Below are 21,682 nucleotides of genomic sequence, written 5' to 3'. Positions count from 1 at the left end.
CTAGGACCCTTACTCTTCGTGATTTTTATAAATGACCTGGATGAGGAAGTGGAGGGATAGGTTAGTAAGTTTGCTGATGGCACAAATGTTGGAGGTGTTGTGGATAGTGTGGAGGGCTGTCAGAGGTTACAGCGGGACATTGATAGGATGCAAAACTGGGCTGAGAACTGGCAGATGGAGTTCAACCCAGATAAGTGTGAAGTGGTTCATTTTCATAGGTCAAATATGATGGCAGAATATAGTATTAATGGTAAGACTGTTGGCAGTGTGGAGGATCAGAGAGACCTTGGGGGATCCGAGTCCATAGGACATTCAAAGCAGCTGCGCAAGTGACTCTGTGGTTAAGAAGGCATACGGTGTATTGGCCTTCATCAATCGTGGAATTAAATTTAGGAGCCGAGAGGTAATGTTGCAGCTATATAGGACCCTGGTCAGACCCCACTTGGAGTACTGTGCTCAGTTCTGGTCGCCTCACTACCAGAAGGATGTGGAAACCATAGAAAGAGTGCAGAGGAGATTTACAAGGATGTTGCCTGGATTGGGGAGTATGCCTTATGAAAACAGGTTGATTGAACTCGGCCTTTTCTCCTTGGAGTGAAGGAGGATGAGAGGTGACCTGATTGAGATATATAAGATGATGAAAGGCATTAATCGTGTGGACAGTCAGAGGCTTTTTCCCAGGGCTGAAATGGTTGCCACAAGAGGACACAGGTTTAAGGTGCTGGGGAGTAGGTGTAGAGGAGATGTCAGGGGTAAGTTTTTTATGCAGAGAGTGGTGAGTGCGTGGAATGGGCTGCCAGCAACGGTGGTGGAGGCGGATACGATAGGGTCTTTTAAGAAACTTTTGGATAGGTACATGGAGCTTAGAAAAATACAGGGCTATGGGTAAGCCCAGTAATTTCTAAGGTAGGGACATGTTCGGCACAACTTTGTGGGCCGAAGGGCCTGTATTGTGCTGTAGGTTCTCTATGTTTCTAAATAAAAGAAACACAATAGAATCAATGGAAGGCCACACCAACAGAACAGAGAACAAACAATGTATAAAAAATGTTATAAACTGTGCAAATGGAAAAGGAAAGAGGAAAAAAATAATATTAATTTATGAGCAATAGATATCGAGAATATGAGATGACTGTTTATTCGCCTTCATAGATGCCACCTGACTTGCTAAGAACCTCCAGCATTTCGTGTGTGTAATGTTTTAAAGATACTGTATATAGCTCTGCAATTTTTAGATTAGTTAATGTAGTCAGTGTTCTTTAAATGCATCTAAATCCTATTCGGTGCATTGACTGGTTTTTCTCCTGAGCAGATCACAGCTTTGCATTGTTTGTGTTCCCTGCTCCCTACTTCCCCTTATTTTTGAAGGGTCAAAACCCTGTGAATTTGGGTCACAGTGATGTGGACAACTCAGTTTCTGTTGGCTCTGAAGCTTTGAAAGCAGAGCTCTGACTGTGACATCCAGGAAGAGTGCACAGTCCTGTTACAGAGCCATCCAATCACTTCCTCTTGTTTAGTCTAGACGGGAACCCGTGGATCAGCATGGTAGGCAGTCAGCAAATCTCCCGTGAGATTCCCGACTCTGGCCCAAAACATCGGGCTTGTGTTTAACATGATAACATACAGAGAATGATTAAATCTCAACACTCACGCTTAAGGATAATTAATTACATTGCCCAGTTGTTATTAAGGCCAGTTATTTCATAATCAAGTACCACTGACAGTGGGTATTCCAGAAACAGATTTCACTCGGATAACAAGACCATAAGACAAAGGAGCAGAATTAGGCCATTTGGTCCATTGAGTCTATTATCGTCACCCCATTCTTCTGCTCCTCTCCCTGTAACATTTGATGCCCTGACTAATCAAGAGCCTATCCACCCCTGCCTTAATATACTCAATGACTTAGCCTCCACAGCTGCCTGTGGCAATGAATGGCTCAGATTTACCACCCTCTGACGAGAAGAAATTCCTCCTCATCTCTGTTCTAAATTGTCGCTCCTCTCTATTCTGATGCTGTGACCTCTGGTCCTAGAATCTTCCACTGTTGGAAACATCTACTCTATCTCGGTCTTACTCTCTGGCTAGTGATTACATTTCATTGTATGATTCTGGAAGCTTCTTCAGATCACATGTTTTGAATAAAGGCTCTCAGATTGGTTAACTAATATACTCTGATATACTAATTTGAATGGAAAACGGAGCTGAGGAGGAATTTCTTTAGCCAGTGAGTGGTGAATCTGCAGAATTATTTGCCACAGGCAGCTGTGGAGGCAAAGTACTTGTGTATGTTTAAGGCAGAGGTTGATAGATTCTTGATTGTTCAGGGCATGAAGCGATACAGGGAGAAGGCAGGAGATTGGGGCTGAGAAAAAAATTGGATCAGCCATGATGAAATGGTGGAATAGACTCGATGGGCCAAATGGCCTAAATTGGCTTCTATATTTTATGGTCTTATGGTATCTGTACAGATCACGGGGTTTATCTATCTATGCACTTTTCAGGGTGAATGTATCCATACAGTTCTCAGGGTGTAAATATGATCGATCACGTTACTTAAGATTGTCATAGCCTCTGTCTGTAAACCAACAGCACCATCCTCAGCCTCAGCCTTATCACTCTGGTTCCCATCCCCTGCCAAATTAGTTTAAACCCTCCCCAACAGCTCTAGCAAACCTGCCTGAAAGGATATTCGTCCCCCTCGGGTTCAGGTGTAACCCGTTCCTTTAGTATAGGTCATACCCCCCAGAAGAGATCCATGAATCTGAACCTCTTCCCGCTCAGCCACACATTCACCTGCTAAATCAACATATTCTTACCCTCACTGGCGTGTGGCACAGGCAGCAATCCAGAGATTACTACCCCGGAGGTCCTGTTTCTCAGTTTTCTACCTGGTTCCCTAAAATCTCTTTTCAGGATCTCCTCACATTTCTGTCCTATGTCAATGGTGCCAATATGTACCAAGATTTCTGCCTGCTCACCATTCCCCTTTAGAATGCCATGGACCTGATCCAAGACAACCCTGACCCTGGCATGTGGGAGGTAACATACCACATGGGTCTCTATCGCATCCACAGAATCTTGTGTCTATTCCTCTAATGTTGGAATCCCCTGTCACTACCGCAGTCCTCTTCTCCCCTCCCCCCCCCGGGCCACAGTGCTAGAGAACCGGTCACTGCAGCTTGCCGCTCGGTAAGTCACCCCCCTCAACAGTATGCTTATTATTGAGGGGAATGGCCACTGGCTACCCATTTCCCTTCTCTCTGCCGACATTTACCCATCCACCTGCCTCCTGCAACTTGGGAGTTACTTTCTTCACAGGTTGCAACACTGTCTGGTATGGAGGGGGGAGGGTTCACTGCACAGGATCGGACAAAGCTGCAGAGAGTTGTAAACTCCACCAGCTCCATCATGGGCGTTAACCTCCCCAGCACATCGAGAACATCTTCAAAAGGTGATGCCTCAAAAAGGTAACGTCTGTCTTCAAGGACTCTCACCACCCAGGATAATGCCTCTTCTCATTGCTACCATCAAGGAGGAGGTACAGGAGCCTGAAGACACACACTTCTTCAGAAACAGCTTCTTCCCCTCTGCCATCAGATTTCTGAATGGACAAAGAACCCATGTACACTACCTCACTATTTTTCTTTTTCTGCTCTCTTTTTGCATTACTTATTTAATTTTGTATACATACAGACATACAGCATATTGGTAGTTTTCTTATTATGTATTGCAATGTACTGCTGGCAAGATAAAACAGGGTTCTGGTACTATCACTGCTTATGTTGTTCCATGTAAAACCAGAAGTTAACCTTACTTCCTGCAAACCAAAGCACAGCCTGAGGGGTGTCTGAGATACATTTCACACATTTAACTGAAACTCTGTAGAAAAGAACTCTCTTTCGCTCCACTATCCTTGACCTTCTTAGAACTGTAAAGGCAAAAATTGAACAGAAGTGATCACCTCACAGAATAACTGGGTTCATACATACTGCTCAGATGCTGGAGGATGTCAGGCTGGAGATGAATTCTTCACTGGTCTGGCCACCCTGCAGACGCCAGACACACTGCTGACTGACAGGGCCATTGTGCTCTCTGCTGATTCAATACCAAGCACGAAGTGGCACATCACATTACCACATCAGCCCTTGGAGGGGTCTGACAAAACAAGCCACGACAGCCAAGATGACAGCTTACTACGTCCCATCAAAACCTCAAATTAAAGTGTTATTTTGGTCTTGGTTTTAAATTATACTTAAATATTGTTTCAAAGGCAAAATGTTAATGCTTACTTTGTCTACAGATCCAGAATGATGTCATACTGATAAATGCTTGGTGTCACAAAACAACATTAAAGGTTTGAAGGATACTCGCTTTCTCAGGAATGTTTTTAATATAGATGTGATCACTTAAACATACAGAGATTGATGGATAGAAATAAGCAGCTAGGAGACCATAAGACTGCAAGGCACAGAATCAAGACTCGGCCATTTGGCCCATTGAGTCTTTTGACTAGTACACCTGATTGAACATAAAGACAGAAATTCCTGCAACTGACTTCACCTCCTCCTCAAAAAATCCATTCCAGTAATGAGATGCATCTTAATAAACCCAGGCGGAAGTCTGATCGAAGAAGACAAAGATTAGCTTCATTTGCCGCATATACACTGAAACTTTGAAACATACAGGAAAATGCGTTGCTTGTGACAGCAACCATGGATATGCTGAGGGCAGCCCATAAGTTTCTGCCCCTACCGAAGCATGCCCACAACTTACTAATCATATTGCGTACATCTTTGGAATATGGGAGGAAACCAGAGCACCTGGAGGAAACCCACATGCACCTGGGAGAACAAATTAGCTCCTTACAGACAGTGGGGGGAATCAATGGTAAACGCTCGTGTTACAAAGTTATTGCGCTAATCACTACATTACCTGCCACACCAATTCATGCCTTTCTAAATGGAAGTTTGTATTGTCCCTCCAAATGGATGCCAATTTGTTAGCCAAAGTTAAAATAAGCATGTTACAATTAATTTTTAAACATTATCCATTTTAGGATCTTGTTAAGCAACCTCATGTGATGCACCTTGTCAAAGTCCTTCTGAAAATCCAAATAAACAACAGCCACTGATTCTCCTTTGTCTATCCTGCCTGTTATTTCCTCAAAGAATTCCCGTAGATTTGTCAGGCATGATTTCCCTTCAAGGAAAACATGCTGATTTTGTCCTATTTTATCGTGTGCCCCCAACTACCCTGAAACGCCATCCTTAGTAATAGGCTCCAACACCTTTCCAAACGTTGAGGTCAGGCTAACTGGCCGAGAGTTCCCTTTCTTCTGCCTCTCTCTTAAACGGTAAAGGAATAGCACACGTGACTTGTGGCGAGGGTTCCATACCATCGCAGACTTCAAAGCCAAACGTTGTGGTGCCGCCAACATCATGGCCTCCTTCTCAGTTGAGCTCAATCGTTTTTACGCTCAGTTCAATGTCGCTAACTCTGAGTCTCAGAGGAAAGCCACCGCTACAACCTGCAACCTGGTCATCTCCGAGGCTGAGGTACGCAGATGTTTCTAATGCGCAAGGCTGCGAGGCGAGTACTCAGAATGTGCACAGCACAACTGGGAAACGTGTTTACTGACATTTTTCATTTCTCCCTCTCAGTGTAGAGTGCCCTCCTGCTTCAAAGTATCCACCATTGTCACTATACCAAAAAAGACCAAGGTAACATGCCTGAACAACTGGCGTCCTGTCGCACTCAGCTCAATAATAAGCAAATGCTTTGAGATGCTGGTCAAGGTTTACATCTGCAACCTGCTACCACCCAAACTGGATCCCTTACAATTTGCCTACCGACACAACCGATCAACAAATGACACAATAGCCACTGCTCTACACACCATCCTTACATGCCTGGAGAAGAAGGATGTTTATGTGAGAATTCTGTTCTTGGACTACAGCTCAGCATTCAACACCATAGTTCCATCCAGGCTCGACAAGAAGCTCAGAGACCTCAGTCTTGACCACGCCTTGTGCAACTGGATCCTGGATTTGCCGTCAGATCACCAGCAAGTTGTAACAGTGGGCTCTTTCACCTCCACCGCTCTGACTCTCAATACAGGAGCCCGACAGGTCCCCTCGTTTATTCCCCGTATACCAATGACTGCATCACCACCCACAGTTCCAATCTGCTAATTAAATTTGCTGACGACACTACATTGATTGACCTTATCTCAAACAATAACGAGGTGGTCAACAGGGAAGAAGTCATCTCTCTGACACAGTTGTGTCAAGAAAACAACCTCTCCCTCAATGTCACAAAAACAAAGGAGCTGGTTGTGGATTACAGGAGGAATGGAGACGGGCTAACCCCTATTGACATCAATGGATCTGGGGCTGAAAGGATGAACAGCTTTAAGTTCCTCAGCATCCACATCACCGAGGACCTCACGTGGTCTGTACACTCCAGCTGTGTGGTGAAAAAGGCACAACAGCACCTCTTTCACCTCAGACGATTTAGTAAGTTTGGTATGAGCCCCCAAATACTAAGAACTTTCTAAAGGGACACAATTGAGAGCCTCCTGACTGGCTGCATCACTGCCTGGTATGGGAACAATTGCAGGACTCTGCAGAGAGTGGTGTGGACAGCCCAGCATATCTGTGGTTGTGAACTTCCCATGATTCAGGACATTTACAAGGACAGGTGTGTAAAAAGGGCTCGTAGGATCATTGAGGACCCAAGCCATCCCAAACACAATCTATTCCAGTTGCTACAATCTGGGAAGTGGTATCGTAGCATCAAAGCCAGGACCAACAGGCTCCGGGACAGCTTCTTCCACCAAGCCATCAGACTGATGAACTCACGCTGATTTAAATGTACTCTATATTACATTGACTGTTCTATTTATTATAAATTACTATGATTGCACATTGCACATTTAGACGGAGATGTAACGTAAAGATTTTTACTTCTCATATATGTGAAGGATGTAAGAAATAAAGTCAATTCAATTCAGCTCAATTCAAGAGAGTTGAGGGTAGATATAAGACCAATAGAAAATGACGATGGAGATATTGTAATGAGAGACGCAGAGATGGCAGAGAAACTGAATGTGTATTTTGTATCAGTCTTCACAGTGGAAGACATCTCCAGTATATACTGGATATTCAGGAGTGTCAGGGAAGTGAGGTTGGTGCAGTGAAAATTATGACTGAGAAGGTGCTCAGGAAGCTTAATGGTCTGAGGGTGGGTAAATCTCCTGGACCTGATGGAATGCACCCTTGGGGTTCTGAAGGAAGTAGCTAGAGAGATTGTGGAGGCATTAACGATGATCTTTCAAGAATCAATATGTTCTGGCATTGTACCGGATGACTGGAAAATTGCAAATGTTACTCCGTTATTCGAGAAGGGCGGGAGACAGCAGAAGGGAAACTATAGACCTGTTAGCCAGACAACAGCGGTTGGGAAGTTGTTGGAATCGATATTTAGGGATGAGATTACGGTGTACCTGGAGGCACATGACAAGATAGGCCAAAGCCAGCATGGTTTTCTGAAAGGAAAATCCTGCCTGTCAAACCTACTGCAATTTTTTGTGGAAATTACAAGCAGGGTAGACAAAGGAGATGCAGTAGATGTTGTGTACTTGGATTTTCAGAAGACCTTTGACAAGGTGCCGCACAGGAGGCTGCTTAACAAGATAAGAGCCCATGGAATTACAAGAAAGTTACTAACATGAGTGGAGCATTGGCCTGTTGGCAGAAAACAGAAATTGGGAATAAAGGGATCCTATTCTGGCTGGCTGCCGGTTACCAGTGGAGTTCCACAGGGTTCGGTGTTGGGACCGCTGCTTTTTACGATGTATGTCAATGGTTTGGACTACGGGATTAATGGATTTGTGGCTAAATTTGCCGATGATACAAAGAAGCAGGTAGTGCTGAGGAAACAGAGAGCTTGCAGAGATTTAGATAGTTTAGGGGAATGGGCAAAGAAGTGGCAAATGAAATACAATGTTGGCAAGTGTATGGTCATGTACTTTGGTGGAAGAAATAAACAGACAATTATTTAGATGGGGAGAGAATTCAAAACGCAGAGGTGCAAAGGGACTTGGGAGTCCTTGTGCAGGATACCCTAAAGGTTAACCACCAGGTTAAGTCGGTGGTGAAGGCGGCGAATGCAACGTTGGCATTCATTTCTAGAGGAATAGAATATAAGAGCAGGGATGTGATGTTGAGGCTCTATAAGGCACTGGTAAGACCACACTTGGAGTACTGTATGCAGCTTTAGGTTCTTTATTTTAGAAAGGATATACTGGCATTGGAGAGGGTTCAGAGAAGATTCATGAGAATAATTCCAGGAATGAAAGGGTTACTGTATGAGGAATGTCTGGCAGTTCTTTGGCTGTATTCCCTGAAGTTCAGGAGAATGGGGGAGGGGGGGGATCTCATAGAAACATTCCAAATGTTAAAATTTGGCCTGAACAAATTAGATAAGGCACAGTTATTTCCCATGGTAGGGGAGTCTAGGACAAGAGGGTATGACTTCAGGACTGAAGGACGCCCTTTTAGAACAGAGATGCAGAGAAAATACTTTACTAAGAGGATGGTAAATCTGTGGAATTTGTTGCTAGGAACGGCTGTGGAGGCCAAGTCACTGGGTGCATTGAAGGCAGAGATAGATAGGTTCTTGATTTGCCAGGGAATCAAGAACCTACCCTATTCAGTCCTTACAATATTCAGTAGGTTTCAATGAAATCCTCACCAATTCTTCTAAATTTCAGTGAGTACAGGCCCAAAGCTGCCAAACACCCCTCATATTACCAGAATCATCCTTGTGAATCTCCTCTGGATTCTCTCCAATGACGACACATCCTTTCTGAGATATGGGACCTAAACTGTTGACAATATTCCAAGTGCCACCTAAGTAGAGTTTATAAAGGCTCAGCATCATCTCCTTGCTTTTATATTCTATTCCCCTTGAAATAAATGCCAACATTGCATTTGCCTTCCTTACCACAGACTCAACCCCTAAGGAAAAATCCGGAGGTGGAGTCCCTATGGCAGTTGTGCTCTCTGGTAACTCCTGCGACGCCACTCCTACCAAACTACATCGGCCTTTGCTGTTCCTTTGGACTCATCCGCTTGGGGGAGAGGGGGAGCCTGCTGCATGGGCAACAGCTTGCTCTCCATATCGCTCTGCCCTGGCTTGTGTATCACGGAAACAGCTGGAAAGCAACATTTACTGTCGACCCCGATCAGTGCAGGCCTCACACTAACTTGAAATTGATTTTCTTGCAGCCATTCACAGTAGAATAAAGACGTACAATAGAACCAATGAACAAGTGTCTGCATTTTCACAGGAAATGCCACAAAAGCAGAAGATAGAGCCTATATAATGCGGTGTGGGGACTGTTAATCTACTCACCCAGGCTGACCGCTGTCTTGATACGGCATTACTGAGAACACCGAGCAGAAGGACCTCTTGCCGCTGATTAACACTATCCTAGAAAAGCAGAGATTAACAAATTACTCACAATTAGCTTTCAGGAATCCAGCAGCCAGAGGAATGTAATCACCTTCTCCATGTCAGCAGCACCAGATATCTCAGCACCAATACACAGTGAGTCTCGATTTATACGAATTTCCAAAAATAAACCATTGGTTTGTGCATGTTATTATCCAGTATCATGCATCAAGCCTTCAGCACGGCTTCCCAACCTCGGTTAATGGAAGGGGTCCACAGCATAAACATCTGGGAACACTTGCATGCACCGGAGGATGGTGAATCTGTGAAATTCATTGCCACGGATGGGTGTGGACGGCAAATCATTGGGAATATTTAAAGCTGAGGTGAACAGATTCTTGATAAGTCAAGGCATCAAAAGTTACAGGGAGAAGGCAGGACAGGGGTCCTTTCCGACCAATATGTGACCATAAGAAATAGGAGCAGAATTAGGCCATTCAACCCATCTAGACTGCACCAGCATTTTATCACAGCGGATTTACTATCTGCCTTCTCCCTGTAACCTTTGACACCCTGACCCATCAACTGTTCCTCATATTCATTCCCAGGTTTCAATGCCTGTGTCCTTGCCTGACAACATAAACAATTCAAGCCCTTTCTCTGCCATTGTTAAATGTACCAGTACAAAGCTGGATAATGAAAACTGGACCCTGTCCTGAATTTGCCCACAAACACTACTTCCTTATTCAGGAAACTCACTCACATTCATATAAACACGGAAAAGCTTATTCAGTAAGGCTCCTCCTTACTGCAGCCTCAAAGCACCACTCTCAACCCGAACCTCTCTCCTCCCTCATTCATTCATTCCTTGTTGTTTTATATCAATTCCAAAGATCATTTTTCTATGTCCAGGACAGAGAAGCAGACAGAACATCACTGCAACACTGCCCTCCCTGCAAGCTGCCTTTTCCAAAAGCTCCCTTCTAGAAAGTTCCATAGGGCTACTAAAACAAAAGCTTCACACCAACTAAAAAACATATTCCTCTAGGTAGTGAATCTGATCAACCATTCTAGTTTGCCACCCATCCCTCTCTATCTAATACCCCATCACTGCAACTGGCCGTAAACGCTTTGTCACTTTTATAATGCTCTGTAGATTGTAAATACTTGCTGGTATTATGCGCATTATATTACATATCAATACTTTAATTACTAAGTATATTTTCTTTATCTGACAAGGTCCCCCATGAGAGACTCATCCAGAAAGTCATGAGGCATGGGATCAGTGGAACCTTGGTTGTTTAGATAAAAAACTGGCTTACAGGAAGAAAGCAGAGGGTAGTAGTGGAAGGAAATTATTCTGCCTGGAGGTCGGTGAATAGTGGAGTGCCATAAGGATCTGTCCTTATGTTACTGTATTGTGTACAGTTCTGGTCACCGAATTATAGGAAAGATATCAACAAAATAGAGAGAGTACAGAGAAGATTTACTAGAATGTTACCTGGGTTTCAGCACCTAAGTTACAGGGAAAGGTTGAACAAGTTAGGTCTTTATTCTTTGGAGCATAGAAGGTTGAGGGGGGACTTGATAGAGGTACGGTATTTAAAATTATGAGGGGGATAGATAGAGTTGACATGGATAGGCTTTTTCCATTGAGAGTGGGGAGATTCAAACAAGAGGACATGAGTTGAGAGTTAGGGGGCAAAAGTTTAAGGGTAACACAAGGGAGAATTTCTTTACTCAGAGAGTGGTAGCTGTGTGGAACGAGCTTCCAGAAGTGGTAGAGGCAGGTTTGGTATTGTCATTTAAAGTAAAACTGGATAGGTATATGGACAGGAAAGGAATGGAGGGTTATGGGCTGAGTGCGGGCCAGCGGGACTAGGTGAGTGTAAGCGTTGGCACGGACTAGAAGGGCCAAGGTGGCCTGTTTCCGTGCTGTAATTGTTATATGGTTATATAGTCCTAGGACCCCTGCTCTTTGTGATTTTTATAAATGACCTGGATGTAGAGGTGGAAGGATGGGTGAGTAAGTTTGCGGATGACACGAAGATTGGAGGAGTTGTGGATGGAGCTGTAGGTTGTCGAAGGTTACAAGAGGATATAGACAGGCTGCAGAGTTGGGCACAAAAGTGGCAGATGACATTCAATCTGGATAAATGTGTGGTGATGCATTTTGGAAGGACAAACCAGAAGGTTGAGTACAGGGTTAATGGTTGGTTATTTAAGTGTGTGGATGAACAGAGGGACCTTGGGGTTCAAATCCATACATCCCTCAAGGTCACTGCACAGGTTGATAGGGTAGTTAAGAAGGCCTATGGGATGCTAGGCTTCATTAACGGGGGATTGAGTTCAAGGGTAGAGAGGTCATGTTGCAACTCTACAAATCTCTGGTGAGACCAAACTTGGAGTATTGTACTCAATTCTGGTCACCTCATTATAGGAAGGATGTGGAAGCTATAGAGAGGGTGTAGAGGAGATTTACAAGAATGTTGCCTGGATTCGAAAACAAGTCTTATGAGGCAAGTTTAATAGAGCTGGGACTTCTCTCTTTGGAGCGTAGAAGAATGAGGGGGGACTTGATAGAGGTCTACAAGATTATGAGAGGCATAGATAGGGTGGATAGTCAGTACCTGTTTCCCAGAGCACGAATAGTAAACACCAGAGGGCATATGTACAAAATTAAGGGAGAAAGTTTAGGGGAGACATCAGAGGTAAGTTTTTTACACAGAGAGTTTTGAGTGCCTGCAATGACTTGCCAGGGATGGTGGTGGAGGCTAAAACATTAGGGGTATTTAAGAGCCTCTTGGACAGGCACATGGATGAAAGAAAAATAGAGGATTACGGGGTAGTGTGGGTTTAGTACTTTTTAAGGAATATATGGGTCGGCACAACATCGAGGGCTGAAGGGCCTGTACTGTGCTGTAGTATTCTCGTGTCTAGTTCTAGTGTCTTATCATTTCATATTCTTTATAAGTGTTGTATGCTGTTGCTTTTTTTGTTGCATGTCATGCCTGAACAACACACCACAGCAACTCCTAACGTGTAAATGGATATGGTGAATAAAGATTATCCTTGATCTAAAGGACACTCTTCCTTTCCAGCAAACTCTGCACTCTGCTTCCACTTCTCTACTCATTTGCTTCCACCCTTCACACCATCGAAGTCCGACCTGCTCCAAACATTTTGTTACTGTCAATCTACTTCACCATCATGCTGCCGTGACTAGATCTGATTCCCCCTGCGTTACCGCCTTCCCCTTCAGCCCAGTCTCTTCAGCAGGACTATTCACTCCCACAGCTGCTCTGAGTTACAACAATGTGATGAATTTCATTCTCAAAGGGAATTTTATCATTCATTTATCATAACATGGGACAAATATACTCAAACGGAATGTTTCTGTGAGATCCCCCTTCATTCTCCTGAACTCCAGGGAATACAGCCCAAGAGCTGTTAGACGTTCCTCGTACGGTAACCCTTTCATTCCTGGAATCATTCTCATGAATCTTCTCTAAACCCTCTCCAATGTCAGTCAGTATATCCTTTCTAAAATAAGGAGCCCAAAACTGCACACGATACTCCAAATGTGGTCTCATGAGTGCCTTACAGAGCCTCAACATCACATCCAGACAGACAGACAGACATACTTTATTGATCCCGAGGGAAATTGGGTTTCGTTACAGTCGCACCAACCAAGAATAGTGAAGAAATATAGCAAAATAAAACCAGAAATAATTAAAATAATAATAATAAATTATGCCAAGTGGAAATTAGTCCAGGACCAGCCTATTGGCTCAGGGTGTCTGACACTCCGAGGGAGGAGTTGTAAAGTTTGATGGCCACAGGCAGGAATGACTTCCTATGATGCTCAGTGTTGCTCTTATGTTCTATAACTCTCAAAATAAATGCCAACATTGCATTCGCTTTCTTCAACATTGACTCAACCTGGAGGTTAATCTTTAGGGTATCCTGCACAAGGACTCCCAAGTCCCTTTGCATCTCTGCATTTTGAATTCTCTCCACATCTAAATAATAATCTGCCTGTTTATTTCTTCCACCAAAGTGCATGACCATACACTTTCCAACATTGTATTTCATTTGCCACTTCTTTGCCCATTCCCCTAAACTATCTAAGTCTCTCTGCAAACTCTCTGTTTCATCAACACTACCCGCTCCTCCACCTATCTATGTATCATTGGCAAATTTAGCCACAAATCCATTAATAGTGCAGTCCAAATCATTGACATAAATCATAAAAAGCAGCAGTCCGAACACTGACCCCTGTGGAACTCCACTGGTAAGCAGCAGCCAGCCAGAATAGGATCCCTTTATTCCCACTCTGTTTTCTGCCGACCAGACAATGCTCCACACATGTTAGTAACTTTCTTGTAACTCCATGGGCTCTTATCTTGTTAAGCAGCCTCCTGTGCAGCACCTTGTCAAAGGCCTTCTGAAAATCCAAGTACACCACATCTACTGCATCTCCTTTGTCTACCCTGTTTGAAATTTCCTCAAAGAATTGCAGTAAGTTTGACAGGCAGGATTTTCCTTTCAGGAAACCATGCTGGCTTTGGCTTATCTTGTCATGTGCCTCCAGGTACTCTGTAATCTCATCCCTAACAATCGATTCCAAAGGACTTCAAAAAGGGTAAGATGAAGGAACACATACCGATCCTTATACAGGGATCAGAAGTGGAGAGAGTGAGCAGTTTCAAATTCCTGGGTGTTAAGATCTCTGAGGATCTAACTTCGTTGAAGTTATAAAGAAGGCATGATAGCAGCTATACTTCATTAGGAGTTTGAAGAGATTTGGCATGTCAACAAATACACTCAAAAACTTCTATAGATGTACCACGAAGAGCATTCTGACAGGCTGCATCAATGTTGGTATGGGGGCGGGGGCTACTGCACAGGACCGAAAGAAGCTGCAGAAGGTTGTAAATTTAGTCAGCTCCATTTTGGGCACTAGCCTACAAAGTACCCAGGACACCTTCAGGGAGCGGTGTCTCAGAAAGGCAGCGTCCATTATTAAGGACCTCCAGCACCCAGGGCATGCCCTTTTCTCACTGTTACCATCAGGTAGGAGATACAGAAGCCTGAAGGCACACACTCAGCAATTCAGGAACAGCTTTTTCCCCTCTGCCAAGCGATTCCTAAATAGACATTGAACCCTTGGACACTACCTCACTTTTTAAAATATACAGTATTTCTGTTTTTTGCATGATTTTTAATCTATTCAATATATGTATACTGTAATTGATTTACTTATTTATTTATTAATACTATTTCTTTTCTTCTTCTATGTTATGCATTGCACTGAACTGCTGCTGCTAAGTTAAAAAATTTCATGTCAGATGCCTGATAATAAACATGATTCTGATTCTATATATAGTCTCTGACTACTTTACCTCCTGTACCTAATAAAGTGGCCATTGAGTGAATATTCACGGTTTCCACTTCAAGGTTCGATGTGTTGTGCATTCAGAGATGCTCTTCTGCACACCACTGTTGTAACACGTGGTTACTTGAGTTACTGTCACCTCCCTGTCAGCTTGAACCAGTCTGGCCATTCTCCTCTGACCTCTCATTAACAAGGCATGTTTACCCACAGAAGTACTGATCACTGGATGCTCTTTGTTTCTTGTACCATTCTCTTTAAGCTCTAGAAACTGATGCATATGTAAATCCCAGGAACAGATTCTGAGATTCTCAAACCACCCCGCCTGGCACCAACAACAATTCCACAGTCAAACTCTCTTAGATCACATTTCTTCCCCAGTCTGAACAATAACTGAACCACTTGACCACGTCTGCATGCTTTTGTGCATTCAGATGCTGGGAAAGTGTACAGGTGTACCTAATAAAATGGCCACTGAGTGTACATTATCAATACTGGATAAGGTAAATATTAGGATACCGTTCTTGCAATGTGTGAATTTGGATTTGTACGTGCCACCTACAATGAGAATATTAGTCACTATTTCCACTAGTTTTTAAAGATACAGATTAGCTTCATTTATCACAAGTACATCAAAACATATAGTGAAATGTGTTGTTTTTGTGTCAATGACCAATACAATTCAGCTCACAAACATTGCCACACATTCTGGCACCAACACTGCATGCCCACCATTTACTAAACCCAACCCGTATATCTTGGGGAATGTGGGAGGAAACTGGAGCACCCAGAGGAAACAGACAGCGGCAGACACTGAACCCCGATCAGTGATATCTGGTGCCATAAACGATTGGGTTAACTGCTATGCTCAGTACAGAAACACTATATATGCCCTAATCTTTCACAGACACAGCAACAAGTTTACATCATGCGTTGTGCGGTTCCAGCCTTCTACACGAGGTGCAACACAACACTACTATTGGAAAAAGGAAGATTGATAGTTTCTGAGCTGCAGTTAACTTGTTCAACTGAACAAGAATGGGAAAGAGATGAAATCTCCGCTGTCCAGAATAAGAATTTTCCAATTTAGGCCCAGGTGGTTTCCTTTAATGAATGACTCTTTGTAACAAGGAACAGTTACGACTTTCCTCTACGCTGGTTTTTACAGAATGCAAGTGATCACTTAAGAATTCAATTACAGCCCTTATCAAATCTTACTCACTGAGCGCATTCCCGATGTAAAACCTTGTAAGGCAAGACTACATTGATACTTTAGATGAAACAGATTTTTAGCACGTTTGTCAGTGTTCCATAGACAAAAAAAAATCCCTTCAAGCCAAGCAACACTGAGATGTTCCTTTAACTTTGATTCTCCAGAGTTCAAAGTTCAAAGTAAATTTATTATCAAAGTACAGATATGTCACTGTATACAAACCTGAGATTCAATTTTCCTGCAGACATTCATCGTAAATACAAGAAACATAATAGAATCAATGAAAGACCACACCCAACGGTACAGGCAAACAACCAATCTGCAAAAAACAAAGCACCATGATGATAACAGGCTTTATATTGGAGGGAAAAATGAGGCATTGATTGTGTGGATAGTCAGAGGCTTTTCCCCAGGGCTGAAATGGCTAACACGAGAGGGCATAGTTTTAAGGTGCTTGGAAGTAGGTACAGAGGAGATGTCAGGGGTAAGTTTTTTACGCAGAGAGTGGTGAGTGCGTGGAATGAGCTGCCGGCAACGGTGGTGGAGGTGGAAACGATCGGGTCTTTTAAGAGACTCCTGGATGGATACATGGAGCTTAGAAAAATAGAGGGCTATGGGTAAGCCTAGGTAGTTCTAAGGTAGGGACATGTTTGGCACAGCTTTTTGGGCCGAAGGCCTGTATTGTGCTGTAGTTTTTCTAATTTTCTTTGTAGGTTCCTTATTTATAGCCACAAGGGAAGGGGGAGGTCCAGGGTTCTAGTTCAAGCTCAAGTTGATTGTCGTCTGACTGCACATAAATACAACCAAACAAAACAATGTTTCTCTGGTACACAGTGACTCACAAAACATGTATCACATAAACCAAAAAATAAAGTATAATACAAAATGCATGTAGTGCACAGCAGAGGTAAATGGTAAACAGTTCGCTGTCCTAGTGAAGAGACCTCAGTGATGGCAGGGTACTGATTAGTCTCACAGCCTGTGGGAAGAAGCTGCTACCCAGTCTGGCAGTCCTAGTCCTGATACTCCTGTACCTCTTCCTGATGCTAGTAAGTCAGAGAGATTGTGGGATGGGTCATAGGGATCCTCAAGCCCGGCAAATGCCACAAATAGGAGGGAGGGAGACCCTGGCTCTCCTCTCAGCAGTGGTGGGCTTGATAGCTTTGTGTAGAGCTGGATCAGTGCATTCATTGGAGAGGCTCTGCTCAGACTGGGGCCCAGGAGAGAGAGAACCATTCCCACCCTTGGGTCACCAGTCCCAGGTAGTGCCCAGACAGCTCAGGAAATCAGAATCAAAATCAGCTTTATTATCCCGACCATATGTCATGACATTTGTTGCTTTGTGGTGGTATAGTGCAAGAGATAATAATTAAAACATTATTCTAGGTGAGAAAGGAAATATAAAAAATAAATAAGTAATGCAAAAAGAGAGCAAAATAGTGAGGTAGTGTTCATGGGTTCAACGTCCATTCTCAAATCTGATGACAGAGAGGAAGACTCCTATAATGTTGAATGTGTGTCTTCAGGCTCCTGTACCATCTACTTGATGGCAGCAATGAGAGGAGGACATGTCCTGGGTGATGGGGGTCCTTAAAGACAGATGGTCCCTTTCTTAGGCATTGTCTTTTGACCCAGGTGGCAGTTATATACAGGCCTCCCAACAGTAGCTGGGGTGTGAATCACAGATTACAACAGGAAATAGAAAAGGCAGGTCAAAAAGGGCAATGTTATGATAGTCATGGGAGACTTCAACATGCAGGTCGAGTGTGAAATCAAATTGGTAATAGATCTCAAGAGAGTGAGTTTGCTGAATGCCTACAAGGTGGCTTTTCAGAGCAGTTTGTCATTGAGCCTTCTCGGGGATCAGCTATACTGGATTGGGTGTTATGTAATGTACCAGAGGCAACGATGGAGCTTAAGGTAAAGAAGCCCTCAAGACAAACTTACTTTAGAAACATGTACTCACTTTAGAAGTTACCTGAGGTTACTCATAGCCCTCTATTTTTCTAAGCTCAATGTGCCTATCCAGGAGTCTCTTAAAAGACCCTATCATATCCGCCTCCACCACCGTCGCTGGCAGCCCATTCCACTCACTCACCACTCCCTTCATGAAAAACTTACCCCTGACATCCCCTCACTACCTACTTCCAAGCACCTTAAAACTATGCCCCCTGGTGTTAGCCATTTCAGCCCTGGGGAAAAAGCCTCTGACTATCCACACGATCAATGCCTCTCATCATCTTGTACAACTCTATCAGGTCACCTCTCATACTCCGTCGCTCCAAGGAGAAAAGGCCGAGTACACTTAACCTATTCTCATAAAGTATGCCCTCCAATCCAGGCAATGTCCTTGTAAATCTCCTCTGCACTCTCTCCATATTAACCATATCCTTCTAGTAGTAAAGTGACCAGACTGAACTCAAAGTGGGGTCTGACCAAGGCAACATTACCTCACAACTCTTGAACTCAATCCCATGGTCGATGACCAATGCACCATACACCTTCTTAACAATACTGTCAACCTGCGCAGCAGTTTTGAGTGTTCTATGGACGTGGACCTCAAGATCTCTCTGATCCTCCACACTGTCAAGCATCTTACCATTAATGCTATATTCTGTCTTCAAATTTGATATATCAAAATGAACCACCTCACAATTATCTGGGTTGAACTCTACCTGCCATTTCTCAGCCCAGTTCTGCATCCTATGGATGTCCCTCTGTAACCTCTGACAATACTCCAGGCTATCCACAACACCTCCAATCTTTGTATCATCAGCAAACTTACTAGCCCACCCTTCCTCTTCTTCATCCAGGTCATTTATAAAAATCTCAAAGAGCAGAGCTCCCAAAACAGACCCCTGTGGCACACCACTGGTCCCCAGCCTCCACGCAGAATCCTTTTAGAATGGAGATGAGAAGGAATTTTAGAATAGAGAAGGAATTTTTCCAGCCAGAAAGGTGAATCTGGGGAATCCTTTGCCATAGGCAGCTGTGGAGGCAGAGTCTTTATGTACATTTAAGGCAGAGGTTGATAAATTCTTGATTAGTCAGGACAAGAAGTATTACAAGAGACAGCAGGAGATTGGGGCTGAGAGGAAAATTGGATCAGCCATGATGAAATGCTGGAGCAGACTTGATAGGCCAAATGGCCTAATTCTGCTCCTATATCCTATGGTCTTATTGTCTTATTATCTGCCAAGTTTCATAAAGAGAAAGGCCAAGTTATCTACTGGCTAATATTCTTACAGCCTTATCAAGGCTGTGGAAGCTTTAGAGAGAGTGCAGAGGAGATATACTATACTTCCTTTATAGAAAGCATGTCTTCTGAGGATAGGATCAGGGCATCTCTCTCTGGAGTAAAGGAGCATGAGGGGTGACAATCGAGGTATACAAGTTAATAAGGTGCATCGATCAAGTTAAGCCAGAGACTTTTCCCCAGGGCGGATATGGCTCATACAAAGGGACATTATTTTAAGATGATTGGAGGAAAGTATAGTGGAGATATAGAACACAGAATGTAGAAATCTACAGCACATTACAGGCCCTTCGGCCCAGAATGTTGTGCTGACCATGTAACCTATTCCACAAACTGCCTAGAATCTCCCTACTGCATAGCCTTCTATGCTCCATGTATCTGTCCAAGAGTCTCTTAAAGACCCTATTGTATCCACTTCCACCACCACCTCTGGCACATCTGAGGAGTTTTTACACAGAGATGGATGGGTGTGTGGGATACCCTGATGGGGTGGTGGTAGAGACAAACGTGTTAGGGACATTTACAAAACTCTTAGATGGGCACACGGATGATAGAAAAATGGAGGGAAAGTGTGAGGGAACGGTTGGATTGATCTTGGAGTAGGTTAAAAGGTTGGCACAACATCGTGGGCTGAAGGGCCTGTACTGTGCTGTAGTGTTCAATGTGCCACAACCTCCACAACAACAGGACGCAGGAACCCACACTTGTCAGCAGCACAGTGATGGAGGAACTGGATGTAGGGTTGGGGGAGAGTTGCCCCTTGTTGCCCCCCTTGTCCTGGGGTTTTAAGGGTCCAACCTGAGGCACCTTTCACCAGTACACCACTGGCCACTTTTGGGCGACAGAGGTGACGCTCTGTTCGCAGAAATCCTCCCAAAACCTCTAGAACGACTGCAGGTCACACTGCTTGACTAGCTTAATCATAGATTAATACACATGTAGCAGATAGCACAACACTCAGGGCATCCCGGAGTTCAGAGTTCAATCCCTGCATCCTCTGTACATTCTCCCCATGACCCCGTGGGATTTCTTCCGGGTGTTCCCAATTCCTCCCATTGTCCAAAGACACATCGGCTGGTAGGTTAAATTGGGTATTGTACAATGTCCCGTGATAGGGTGAGGGTTGAGTAGGTGGGTTGCTGGGTAGTGTGGCTTAGTGGTTACACCCAAATAAAGACAGAAAACAACACATTACAGACTCTTCAGCCCACAGTGTTGTGATTTCTGTATATTACATTATACCTCTGCAGGACAGCTGTGAACTTTCAGTGTCACCATGTGGAATTGGCTACTGGTACAGAGGTGCAACCCCCAAGCAATCAGAACTATTCAAAAGCTCAATTCTGAATAAGAAACATCCTGATGAAGTGTCTCAGTCTAAAATGTCCTCTCCACAGAGGATAGCCTTAAATGCTGAGTTCCTACAGATTTCCAGCATCTGTAGAATCCCTTGTGTTTATGGCAAGTATATAATCTCAGTTTGCTCAAGGTCCAAAACACAAACAACCATAAAAACGGACTGTTTCTAACAGTCAGCCAACCTTGACCATATTACTGTTGACAAGCACACAGAGACAAAGTAAAATAATTCAGTTTAACAGAGGAAAACTGATTTCACAGCTGATTATATCACTATTCACCAAATATTAATTGTCTTTAATCACCCACATTATTGGATGTTGACAGAACAACTGTACTGGAAGAAATAATTAATTACCCAAATGTGAAGACAAGATTTGATCTGTCAGTACAGTATCCATAAGAGTCTTGACAGATGACTCAGCCATTGCCCAGACCGGCTACTCTCATTATATTACACGGACCACATTACTCTCATTATAATACATTGACTGCATTACACTCATTATATTACACTGACTGCATTACACTCATTATATTACACTGACAGGGTTACTCTCATTATATTACTCATTATATTATTATATTATTGCACTCATAAAATTACACTGACTGTATTACACTCATTATATTACACTAACCACATTATACTCATTATATTACATTGACTACATTACACTCATTATATTACACTGACCGCATTACACTCATTATATTACACTGACCGGATTACACTCATTATATTACACTAACTGCATTACACTCATAAAATTACACTAACTGTATTACACTCATTATAATACACTGACTGCATTACACTCATAAAATTACACTGACTGTATTACACTCATACTACACTGACTGCATCACGATCATTATATTACATGGAATGAAGTGCACTTATTAGACCATAGACCATAAGACATAGGAGCAGAATTAGGCCATCTGGTGCATCGAATCTGCTCCGCCATTCAATCATGGCTGATCCTTTTCTCTATCT

General features: G+C 43.4%; 1 protein-coding gene across 2 annotated transcripts in view; it reads right to left on the bottom strand.

The window, feature by feature from the left end:
- LOC140741428 (CDK5 and ABL1 enzyme substrate 1-like) overlaps positions 1 to 21,682 on the bottom strand; it is a 253,629-nt gene that overhangs the window by 74,848 nt on the left and 157,099 nt on the right. The window contains exon 4 of one of the 2 annotated variants that reach the window (XM_073071649.1): positions 9,421 to 9,498. The exons of the other annotated variant lie outside the window; for it this stretch is intronic. Coding sequence (XP_072927750.1) covers positions 9,421 to 9,498 — 78 coding nt within the window. The remainder of the gene's footprint in view (positions 1 to 9,420; positions 9,499 to 21,682) is intronic. 2 annotated transcript variants of the gene reach the window in all.

Source organism: Hemitrygon akajei, chromosome 1, assembly GCF_048418815.1.
Source record: "Hemitrygon akajei chromosome 1, sHemAka1.3, whole genome shotgun sequence".
Taxonomy (NCBI): Eukaryota; Metazoa; Chordata; class Chondrichthyes; order Myliobatiformes; family Dasyatidae; genus Hemitrygon; species Hemitrygon akajei.
This window is presented reverse-complemented; position numbering and strand designations above follow the sequence as displayed.